General features: G+C 37.6%; 1 protein-coding gene across 1 annotated transcript; it reads right to left on the reverse strand.

Moving 5' to 3' along the window:
- Window positions 1–7,117: 7,117 nt before the first annotated feature.
- LOC129719620 (serine protease SP24D-like) lies at window positions 7,118–9,680 on the reverse strand. The gene is made up of 3 exons (XM_055671011.1): window positions 9,558–9,680; window positions 7,786–8,015; window positions 7,118–7,720 (listed from the first exon to the last, which is right to left on the reverse strand). The coding sequence occupies exons 1-3, from the start codon at window positions 9,678–9,680 to the stop codon at window positions 7,198–7,200; spliced, it is 876 nt and encodes a 291-aa protein (XP_055526986.1). The 3' UTR covers window positions 7,118–7,197.
- Between the last annotated feature and the right edge of the window lie 2,792 nt (window positions 9,681–12,472).

Here is a 12,472-nt window from a genome sequence, read left to right on the forward strand (position 1 = left end):
ATTATTTGAAGGGTAACGATGGTTATATACTGAGAAAATACGTGTGCTTTTTCCGATTGTGCATAAATGGAATTCATCTTGTTTAGGGATTCTGTAGGTTTTACTTTCTTGATTAACTTTGAAGTTTACCATGGTTTATTTGGTCATTGGTAAACTGGGTAAACTGTCATTTTAGCAGACAAACAAAACAGTGAACGAAACGCGAGCTGTCTCTTTCGTCCATGAATTCAACAAAATTCTCTAGAAAGGATGTAGAAGGGTTTTGAAATCGTTCCTACACGGTATATAAACAAATTTGACATAATCTACCTAGCAGATCAACTCTATACATAACCTGTAAAAAACCAGCGATGCTAGCGACACTACTAAATAATTTTATTTTTTTATTAAGAACTAAATAATTTTATTCTGGGAAGGATGGTAGATAAGCACAATGAATTGATGAGTTCAAGAAAATGTGGTTATATACCTGCAACCGCAAGTTAAACCGGAATCACAGACAAAGAAATACGTCTTCGAACAAAAATCCTGAAAAATCTTCGTCCTTATTTGAAACGTTACACTCATTCGCCACCATGTGAGCTAATTGCCGAATATCTTATTTTCGTAGAACGGTTTTTGTCTTTGCTAATGGGTGTGCACGCTTGCTTAAGTCAACACAAGCGGCATTGTTGATGGTTTTTGTCTTCAATAATGAATGTGCACGCTTGCTTATAGCGACACTAGTGGCATTATTGCCCACTAATTTCCGAAATAATCATTATATCCTTGGTCGATGAAATCGCCATCGAGTGGCACGTCTGTTTGTCTGTGCAGGAATCTTTAGGCTTATGAATAGAGTTAAAAAAAAAATCACCAGTTTTATTATTAGATGAACATGGTCAGTGTTCGGTTTGTGCTTTTTGAAGAATAAATAAACATTAATTTTGCAAAAAAGAACCGTCTACTAATTGGTTGAGAAGTAATGAAGATACACTAAGGTCGCTTTTTATGGGGTTTTTTACGCGGGTTTTTTTTACGTGGGTTTTTTACGCGAATTCCGGAATTTACGCGTTTTTTTACGCGGATTCCGGAATTTACGCGGTATTTTTTTGCGCGGATTTCGGTTTCTCTTCACTTGGATTGCAGAATTAATGCGGGTTTTTTTTTACGCGGATTCCAGAATTTATGCGGTTTTTTTACGCGGATTCCGGAATTTACGCGGTTTTTTTACGTGGCATGTATCCCCCGCGTAAAAAGCGACTTTAGTGTATTACTAAAATAAAATTAACAGTCCTTAAAGTACTGTTGTAATCCGAATGCTGATTTCATTGTACATTTGTTCGTAATGTTATGTCTGTTAATCTCTAAGAAAGCGCGACAATTTTGAATAATCGTTTTTTGCACCCCTATTGCATCGCGCCAGGTTTCAAAAGCTAACATCTCAACGTATGTGTAAACGAAACAATATATCACCGCCACTTCTCATACACCTTTATTTGACAGCTGACAGCGGGCACAAATGAGATTGAGCCCATGACATGAGTTCATTGTCATTCATTGTTATTCAGCATAGGGATGTCAATATCTCGTTTTTTTTGTGGCAGTGGAACTAGCACAGACTAACAGACGTATCACTGGAACCTAGCTCCAACGCCACAATAACGATCATTTTAAATTTCCAATCGAAATAAAGTCATCGCGCAACAACACCGTCTGGAGCGCTGTCATACAATCTCATACATATTTTGTAGCTCCCTACTTGACATTGACACATGCACGTACGTTAGCGCTGGTGTCAGAAAACAAGACGCAGCGCGAAGACGACAGTAGAGGGTGCTAATGTTACTAACGTAAATCTTTTATTAGTCGTCAAAAAAGGTGAGTATTTTTCCGGCTGGGTATTTGAGCTCGATATGAATACCCAATACCCATATTACGTTTTTCCACACGAGGGTAGAGTATTGGCGTGTGACTGAAAATTTCATTAATTTGTAGAAACGCATAGAACAATAGGCCAATTGAAAAATTTTCGTTATACATAGTGAAGTTTAGTCATTTTTCGATTAATTATATTAATCGATTATCGGTTGAAGTAATCGTCGTTTTATAATCGATTACGTGATAACTTATTAGATAATCGAAACAAACAAGAAAAAAAAATGAAATATTATATCGGTACTTATTACGGGAGTCACTTCACGGTGAAATATATTTCACTCTCAGGCTTTACTTTTTGATACCTATTCCCGATTCCACTAAAAGTGAGGTAACGAAAATTAGATCCGTGAAGTGAGAATGATTGTAAAGTGAAAATGAGAATTGGACAAGTGAAATGAGAAAGATTCCCAGTCCAAAAATGTCTAAACTCCAGAAAGTCGATTTTTTCCGAATTGTTTTTTTGTTTTCGAGCTAACGCTAGATCTCGACGTTTTATGCACTTCTAAGACATTTGACATCAAAAAAAAAAATATTTCGATATCGTCAATTGTGCTTTTGTCATCAGTCGACCGGTTTGAAGCTGAAAACGAAACTTTTGAGCTCTACCGATAAACGAAATTCGAAGGTAAATTTTTTCCCTAATGACCCATTGGCCGCAGCTCAGAAATTTGTAAGGCCCAGAGAGTCATTTAAAAATAAATATTCGCTTTGTTCTGAGAAATAAATTCAAAATATATTATAATTAGATCACAAATCAATCGATTTTTAAACCTTCTCCATCTTTGCGAAATCATTTCACTACCGTTTTCACACTCATAATAACTAAGATTTCACGGCAGATGTCAGTTTGCGACATTTTTTTTTAACTTACGTGAGTCCCGTAGTAGGACTGTATTCACTTTTTTTAATCGTGAATTGACTTTCGTAATAAGCACCAGCTTTTTAAGCATTCTGAGAATTTTGGTGTCCCTAGCAGTTGAAGAAGTGCGTCAAAAGGCCGCAGAGATTGAGCAAAGATGACTAGAACAAGATACCTGACTTTCAGCTTTTTCATACATTTTACAACGGTTAGTGCTGCCATCTGCTGACTTGAATGCGCATAAAACTGATTATGTGCAAAATTGATTCATCGTGCATAATCCGCCAGATGAAAATGAAAACTATATGGCCGCAGCATATAAGGATATTGAAAATTAGATGGCCGCACTGTGAAAGTATATTGAAAATTAGATGGCAGGACCATACAAGGATATTGAAAACATTGCTTCACCTTTCGCCACCTCACCGTCATTGTCAAATTTTCAGTATACAAATTAGTTCGACTTTCGTTCACGCGCAGCGACAATCGTTTGGATGCATACTGTAAGAGTCAGGAATCTTGTTTTAGTCATCTGTGTTGACAGTAAGCAGTCTACTAGATGCTGCTGGAAGTTTCTTTGAAGCTTTGTATACTGGTATTATGATGATGACGGCAAGATAGCGAAAGGTAAAGCAATTAATTTTTAATATACTTGCCCGGTGCGGCCATCTAATTTCCAATATCCTTGTACGGTGCTGCCATCTAGTTTTCTTCTTTATAATGCGGATCATGCACGACATTTATTTTGCGGATCATGCACGACACCGTTATCAATCAAATATGAGTAACGAAAATTAGTTAACCTAAGAACCAGAGTGATTTTCGCATCGGGAAAGCAAAAACTTTCTTTTGATGCTTTCGAAAATCACTCAGTAGTACCGAAGGTGTTTTGGTTTGTTCCTCTTTCTCCAAGCTGTGTGGCCACGCCCTAATGGCAAAAATCTACGCCGAACTCGATACAAAAGACTGCATGTAGAAAAATCAGAATGGATTTCTATTTTTAACAACGGCTTTTTCCCGTTAACACGCAAGTTCATTAAGCAGACAGTATGTGAGTAGAGGAAGAACGAAATATAAGCGAACTGGAAATATGATACAGATTTGGAAAAATATACCGCATCCCGACGGGATGCGGGACGGGATGCGGTATATTTTTCCAAATCTGTATCATATTTCCAGTTCGCTTATATTTCGTTCTTCCTCTACTCACATACTGTCTGCTTAATGAACTTGCGTGTTAACGGGAAAAAGCCGTTGTTAAAAATAGAAATTCAGTTCGAAAAAATTAGCCGTACGGAGCACCTTCCGTAGTTGTGTCGCACTTGCAAGCACGACGCAGACTGACTTCGGTCTCGATCACACAGGTCTATAAGAGTTATCAGCATCAGCTGACTCTTCTGTGTGTGATGAGACATTCCTTTCAGTCTATAAATAACGCTTGCACAGCAGTGTGTGTAGTTGGGGATGAGCAATAGAATAAGTCGACAGCGGAATGTGATACGATATAGATTGTGGAACAGTACCACCGTCCCCCGTAGTTTAATTGGTCAAAACACCTTGCCGGAGACAGGGAGATTGCGGGTTCATGTCCCGTCGGGATGCGGTATATTTTTCCAAATCTGTATCATATTTCCAGTTCGCTTATATTTCGTTCTTCCTCTACTCACATACTGTCTGCTTAATGAACTTGCGTGTTAACGGGAAAAAGCCGTTGTTAAAAATAGAAATTCAGTTCGAAAAAATTAGCCGTACGGAGCACCTTCCGTAGTTGTGTCGCACTTGCAAGCACGACGCAGACTGACTTCGGTCTCGATCACACAGGTCTATAAGAGTTATCAGCATCAGCTGACTCTTCTGTGTGTGATGAGACATTCCTTTCAGTCTATAAATAACGCTTGCACAGCAGTGTGTGTAGTTAGGGATGAGCAATAGAATAAGTCGACAGCGGAATGTGATACGATATAGATTGTGGAACAGTACCACCGTCCCCCGTAGTTTAATTGGTCAAAACACCATGCCGGAGACAGGGAGATTGCGGGTTCAAGTCCCGTCGGGATGCGGTATATTTTTCCAAATCTGTATCATATTTCCAGTTCGCTTATATTTCGTTCTTCCTCTACTCACATACTGTCTGCTTAATGAACTAGAAAAATCAGCTTCAGTCTAGTTTGTCACACAACAGCGAGTGGAGTATAGCTGTTAGAGGTACGCGACATTGAGAAACGAGAGCTGCATACGAGTTCCAGGCAGTGCGGAGCATGTTTCCTTTTTTTGACATACGGCAGCAACAGTTACCATCGTACGCTGCAGGATATTTTGCTGGTACAGCGGAGAGCAAATTTTATGCGCGGCCAACAAAATATTCAATACTACCGGTGGTGGTGCGATCATCAGCGTTCTATAGCACACATTTCGAGCTGAAGATTATGAGATCTGTTCTTTTTAGAACTATAATGCTTGAAGATAAGAGTTATGAGAATTTTCACAACTACTATTAGGGTAAAATTTTCATGTATTCATGCATCGTTAGTTTTACAATACAGACCATCAAAAATAAACGGTAGTGTTGCCTATAAACAGTTTATCGCAGCATATAATATATACATTTAGTCCTACGTCACTATTTCATACACGCAAAACTTTTCCTTATTACTTTAGAAGCAATAGCGCAAAATTGCCTTTTGGGTAACAAACCTATTACTTAAAAGGCAATAAAATTCTTCCCCAGTCGAGTAACAACACATACTATCATATATTTAGCACGTGTTACGGGAGAACGACTATCTAATAATGGTCGTTTCAACCACATGCAAATTTTTTTCTATCGCAAAATGCTCCCTTTCCATCTCAAGTAAAAAAAAAACCACACACCGTCGCATATGTTGTACATGTTAGGCCTCTGCCAGGCTGAATGCCAACGCGAGCGATCGGGCGAGATTCTTGCCGTCGGTAAATAAACAGCCATAAGTAAAACTGTTCATCAACCTTCGGCAGAAATCTCGCCCCATCGCTCGTGTTGGCGTTCAGCCTGGCAGAGGCCTTTCAAGTTTCTTCTATCTCCAATTTATCCGGTGTGCGTGTATTAGTTCGCTCGTTGTATGCATACGGAGTAGCGAAAAAATATGACAAGAGCTGCCAAGCAGCATTTTCCCCGTCATAGATCGAGCAAACGTTGATGATTTTAAAGACTTGAAATGCGCCTTAAAATGACATCACGATCTGTAAACTGCGTTAGAGAAAAACAAAAACATTCGCTTTCTTGCAAGCTATCTACAGCACATAATCGTTGGTTCATGGAAACTTATTTGGACCTGTTTGAAAATACAAAACTTGTGCCCATCCAGAACAATATTCGCAACTTCGGCAACTCTGGTCAGACAGTATTTCATATTTCCATTTCAAGTAAACACTGGGGGACGAAACGAAAGTGTTTCTAATTAGACAATTGAGGTTGACGGTATAGATTCCAATTATGAATGGATGAAAGGGACAAAAATAAACCAGATCTTTGCATCAATACAAATGTAGCGAGTGAAGTCTTGCTAACACATGCAGTGCGGTGCTTGGCTGTATGTTCTCCTGCAGAAACACATACAAGCGTGTGGCCGTCATAATTTTTGTTACTTTTTAGTTGTTACTGATTGTGTATAATGCGCAGTTATAAGACACAATTAGTAATAAAAAATTGCCCTAAAGTAATAAAATGTTCCCCGTTTGCGTTGGGTCTACAACCCCTATGGCTGTATACCTTGTAGTATTTATTTGAAACGCATATTTTAATCCATTGAATAGAGCACAAATTTAGTACTTTTTACCTCTTTACCCTGAGATTTTCTTTGATCTAGAAACGATTAATGGCAGATTTTGTTCAGTGAGGTATATATAAGAGCAATTCCACAAAAAACGGACAACCAATTCAATCGACCATTTTTGATTTGGCTGAAACTTTGCATAGATGTTTCTATAGGTAAGAGATGCCATTTCGTACTATTTGATTAATTTTTTGGAACACGTCTCATTTTTGATAAGCTATTGAAAAATGCTATTTTGGGAAAGTATTGGTGATTACAAATATTTTTAGGGCTAAAACTGTGGGAGTGTGTTGAAGCCACAAATGGCCGACCTCGAGCCACCACGTGGTCGATTTCGAGTTTTGTACGGCATACCACTCGTTAATAGTTAATTCGCAACATGTAAGAACATATCCTCATGTTTGTTATGGTGATGAAAACATAAGACAGTGTTTTCATAAGTAACGCATTAACTATTTCCGAGTCTTGTGCAAATGAAAATTCGTAGTCAACCACAGTCAACCTTCCATGTGGCTTCTACACACTACAAACTAAAGAACTTGGAGAGCCAGGAGTCAATTGTTTATTTTATTTATTAGTATCACCTCCTTATCAACAAACCTATCCTTATTTCTTCATTGTCTCAGCAATCCAGTCCGCATAGTAAGCTACCTTGGCATATCCATCCGGTTTTTCGCCACCGCACATAGTAATATAGAAATTCGCCACACCAACCTGCTTGGAATCGTAAACAGCCGGACCACCGGAATCACCAAGACAGGCGCCATTATCTATCTGATTGTTAATGCACATTATTCCCTTCCTCTCAGACTGAATCGCAGCGTGACACTCTTCGTCGCTCAAAGTGTACATGGTATTATGCTTGAGAATTTCGGAAATCGGCTCACCATTTCCCGTTCGTCCGTGGCCCGTGATGATAACCGAGCTGTTGTCCGGAACCTCTGCCGCACTCAATTCGATCTTTTGCATGTGTTCATTGAACTCAATCGTTTTTTCTAGCTTGATCAGAGCAATATCATTACCTGAAGATCCATATTGTTCGTGCGGAAAAATCTTATCCGGTTTTAAATAGGTTCCACCCTTCTTAAGATGGGCCGTTCCGGCAAGTACCTTTACATCTTTCGAAATGCTGCTTTTGATAAACAAATGAAATGATTAGTTTATTTGGAATATTATCTACACTCCGATTCGGACCTGCCATCTAATTCAATAACGCAGTGTGCTGCCGTCAGGATCCATTGCCGGTCGACAATCGATCCACCACAGAGAAATTCCTTTCCTTTGAAAAGTGCTACATGGTAGGGATGCGTCCTCTGTTGGCAGTTCCACAAGCTAGCGTTGTCACAGCAATCACCAATGTGGCAATCAATTTCATATCCAACCACTAATGTTACTCGTATTGATAAGACAATAAGACTGATCTTCTAGTAGTAATTTCTTTCATTTTTATAAGGTTGTTTTTAATTAGCGAAGGGAACGTGGTACTCAAGTTCCTGTATCAGAAGCACTTTTAGTCGCTGCCACTTAATAAATCAGCCAATTGAAAGTGATAGATAGGGAACCTTAAGTGTGTAGTTTATCTCACGCATGGCAAATTCAAAAACTTTTATACAAAGTTGCAATGTGTATTTGATAAGCAAAAGCAATGCAGAGATGTGCCGTCATTCGATAAATATTGTGAGCATGTTTATTTGTGCTTTTATTGCTGTGAAGTGCGTCATTATCTAGTAATGTGACGAATTATTTTAAATGTTCAATTTACCCCTTGTTGTCAAAATTGGGCATGTGCTGTACAGTGATAACGAGTCTAGTGCGCAGACTCACCGTGCATTCAACTTTCGAAATAATTGTCTGGTAAAAGCTATCGATTGATTGCTGGGTGTAGAGTTTTTCGTAAGCTCCTCGTAGTAAAAGCTTTATTTTCAGTTTGCTTTCCACCACTGACTCGGCAGATCTCTCTGTTTATGCGAGAGCAAAACTAAGTTTATTCATGTCAAGTTAGCTTTATCAACTATCCTCTACTATTATGAATTATATCTGGTATAAATCATCAGAAAATATGTAACGACAAAAGCTCTAATGGTTGAGACACCATTAACGGATAATGTTTCAAGTGATATGTATGGTTTTGATGTTGGGGACAGATACCCGGTCAACTGATTTCGAACAAATCAAAAGGAGAATTTGCAGAACACAGAATTGATAAATGGATTACTAATTGGTAAAATCTGTAACCGGCAAATCCCACAAATTCTTTATTGGGTTCAGATCTGGACTCTGTGGGGGCCATTCCAAAGGTTTCATATGGCAAGAACGGAAAAATGTCTTCTTCTTCTTCGCGGTATGTTTCGGGTCCTTATCTTGCTGGAACACAAATTTGTTTCCAGACCAGTTTTAATCAACGAAACCTCCAAATTCTCTAGTAATATATCAATGTATGAGTCTGCTGTCAAAATACCATAATTTTCTACCAAAGCACCAACACCAGCCCAAGAAAAACACCCCCACACCATCACATTCCCTCCGCCATGCTTCACTGTGCCTTAGATATGCCGATCATTAAGAGCTTCCCCAGTTCCACGCCTTACGCGCTCTCGTATTTTCACGTTGAACAACTCAAATTTGGACTCATCAGTCCACAAAACAGTCTCCCAAAATTATACTGGCTCATCAACATGTTCTTTAGCAAATTTGAGCAGTTTCGCTTTGTTAACTTTGCTTGTAAATGTCAACTTCTTACAAAATCTACTCTTCAAACCGTGTTCGGTGATTCTTCTGCGTAGAGTGTTATCCGATATCGATTGTTGAATCTATTCCTTAATCTCCCTGAGGGAAACTTCGGATTTTTTTCGAAATTTTCGAATGATTCTCGTATCAGTTCGTGAATCGGTTCTACGTTTCCTTCCCCTTCCTGGACGATCAGCTACTGAATCATAGCTTTTGAACTTTGCCCAAAGTTTTATTACCGCTGCTTTGCTGCATCCATACTTTTCAGCAATCTTACGATGTGATTCACCTTTCTCTATGTCACGAATAACAAGTTTTCGGATCTGCAGGGAAATAGTTTTGTTTGCCGTCGTATTATCCATCGCTATTCAGATAATTCGCACTTAATCGTTCTAACCGACAAATGAAACCAGCAACGAGATCAACAAACACTTGGAAATATCAAAACATAGAAAGGCGAGGGGTGTTACAACGGGAAAATTACATGAACGTGAAATATTTTTATGTGGGTACTTTATTATGACACACCAATTCTACAACACTTATTAGTAAAAACATATTTTAAAAAAAATCTATCAATAATTGCAATAATGCACATGTACCGTAAAAATAATAAAAATATAAAGCTTAAAAAATAATATCAAAAAAGATCTGATGAGTTTTACAATGACTTCAAAAGTGAAATGTAATTATCTGAAAAGTGGGCACTTTATATTGGCGGTGACTGTATATATTTTCTTACAAATTCAATCCTATGTTTCGCTTTCACATATAATAGTAGAATAAATCTAAAACTTCATTAAAAATACCTCTTCATGAAATAGTCTTATTAAAATAAAATTGCTCCTCATTGAACAATATTTACACTGTTCTAAAAAAAAATAGTTTTTTGCAGCTTCCTAAATGGCTTAATAACTGTCAAACAAACAAAATTACCACGTTTTAAAATGAAAAATAGACAAGCAAAAAATTACTTTTTCTTGAGAAGTTTCAATTTGGCGAACGATTTCTCTTCAGTTGCATTCGATACCATTATGCTCAGGTAAATCGGCAACATCACTTTTGCATTAGGAAAACTTGATCGCAAAACTTCTAGCCCCGCCCTTCAGTGTTTCTGGAGTACCGTCCATATTCAATAGAAAATCGAACAAGGTACATACCTTCAAAAGTAGAAAACTAAAAAATAAATAAAAAAATTACTTGCATGTAGAAGTCTGCCAGGCTTTGTAAAAGTACTGCGGTCAGCACTATATTGACGACTGTGCTCTCTTTTTATTATAACAGCCTCATATATAAGCTATTCTTTTCTTTTCGTTCGGACATGACATCCTAGTTAATTCATTTTTTGGATGTCCCGTTGGTTTGTCCTGTGCTGCTGACAGCCTACTTAATTTTTCGCTTCGGGGCTTGTCCTGTTTCCGTTTGTGTAGATCGACCTGGCTCGTCGAGTCAAACGTTCTTCCTTCTTGATCCGATAATTTTGAGATCCAATCATCTTCATTTCGGCAGACTCCTATTCAACGAATGTAGGGGAACTGCTCCATTATTCATCTCATTAAGTCGATATTCACGAAGAATGCACAGATTAAACACCAAATTTTCACGAAATCATTTTATAGAATCGTTCAGCATTGTATATTTAGCAAAACTAGCTAGATTTATTCTGAATTTAGAAAACAAACCATTTTTCACAACGCTTCCATATCCATCTCAAAACTTGAATCACTGCTCAATTATTCATCTCGTGACGCCTCACAGTGCAACGTCCCATAGACAAAAATCGAAAAACTGGATTTCTTATTGAACCAATTCTATGTGCTGCTATGTTTTATACATGTTTGAGACATACTGTAATGATATTATTAACCTCCCAAGCTCACTCATACGATTATGGTCCGCATCTACTGCAAAGTGGTTTCAACTATTCAAGTGACGCGTTATTTTTAAAAAATTTTCTTAGTTTTCAAAATAATTTTTTAATATACTCTATATTTTTTCATGTTAAAACCAAAATGGCAACGGTAGAGGCATGTAACTACTACATTTCACATGTTACTATTGAGACATAACGTAGCGCATTTGGAAGTTAAAGGCTTCTTAGTCATGCTTATTTATGCTTAGAGAAAAAAGACACTTTCGATTTAAAATCGATCGTCAAAAAAAAGTACCTCTCTGAATTTCACTTTTTCCTCTTATTTGGAATGTCCTTCAAACTTTGGAAGTGCTTGCCATTGCTCAAGTTTGCTCTTTCAACTGAAATTCGCGTTTTCGAATGATACCTCTGGAACCAAGAGTGAGCAATTTGTCGTACATATGTCCCTTATTTTTATGTTTAACACGTAACTTATGTGCAAAACACATAAAAAAATCCTGGATTAACAATGTCTAGATGTTTTGCAACAGTAAACCGTCAATAAACACAATTAAAGAGATTTAAAGAGAAGTAATCATAAAAACTAAATGTGATGGCGTTTAGGTCACTTTTTTATAGCCTAGAAATTATTTTAATATGCTTTTCAAGCCTTTTATCTCGAAATGGATAATATTCTTGGAAAATTATCATTTTATGCTTCTGTACAAAAAAATGGCGTTTGAGACATTTTTGCGATGCGGTATTTGACATTCGTCAATTGTGCAAATAGTAGTTCTCATCGGTACTAAACATTTTTCGTGTCACACCAATTGAAAAAAATACTAGAATGGCTGTTTTGATTTTTGTCCCGCATTCCCATACATCCAACGCACTGTGCGCCCCCATAGTCATTACACTGTTAATCATGAATGAATCACATTATCATGAATGAACGTAGCCGCAGCTCGTTGTAGTAGGTTACCTAGATATCCGCTGCAGTTGTTTACGTGTAAAATTGGTAACCTAGGTAACCACTACAGTGCTGTAGATTTATGTCAATTCTGTTGAAATAATTCAACATTTTCAGCATGATTTCTTTGTATCAACAGAAACTGATTTGGCAACTTTTGATTTTCTTTAACGCAGTGAAAACAGATGAAAATACATACAGTTGAAATTTAGGAATTGTAGAAATTCATCTCATATATTTCTGCTAGTTCAAGCTTGTTTTTGGTAATTTGAGGTGAACATTTTAAAGATTAACGTATTCTTAGTGTAGTGAGTGATGTAGTGATTAAAATG

Source organism: Wyeomyia smithii, chromosome 2 (assembly GCF_029784165.1).
Source record: "Wyeomyia smithii strain HCP4-BCI-WySm-NY-G18 chromosome 2, ASM2978416v1, whole genome shotgun sequence".
NCBI lineage: Eukaryota > Metazoa > Arthropoda > Insecta > Diptera > Culicidae > Wyeomyia > Wyeomyia smithii.

What these genes read in the sequence shown, in the direction of transcription:
- LOC129719620 (XM_055671011.1), bottom strand. Translation starts at nt 9,680, where the DNA reads ATGGATAATACGACGGCAAACAAAACTATTTCCCTGCAGATCCGAAAA. An exon ending in ATGGATGCAGCAAAGCAGCG is followed by an intron (nt 8,016 to 9,557) that starts GTAATAAAACTT and finishes AATTACTACTAG; the next exon opens with AAGATCAGTCTTATTGTCTT. An exon ending in GTTATTGAATTAGATGGCAG is followed by an intron (nt 7,721 to 7,785) that starts GTCCGAATCGGA and finishes TATCAAAAGCAG; the next exon opens with CATTTCGAAAGATGTAAAGG.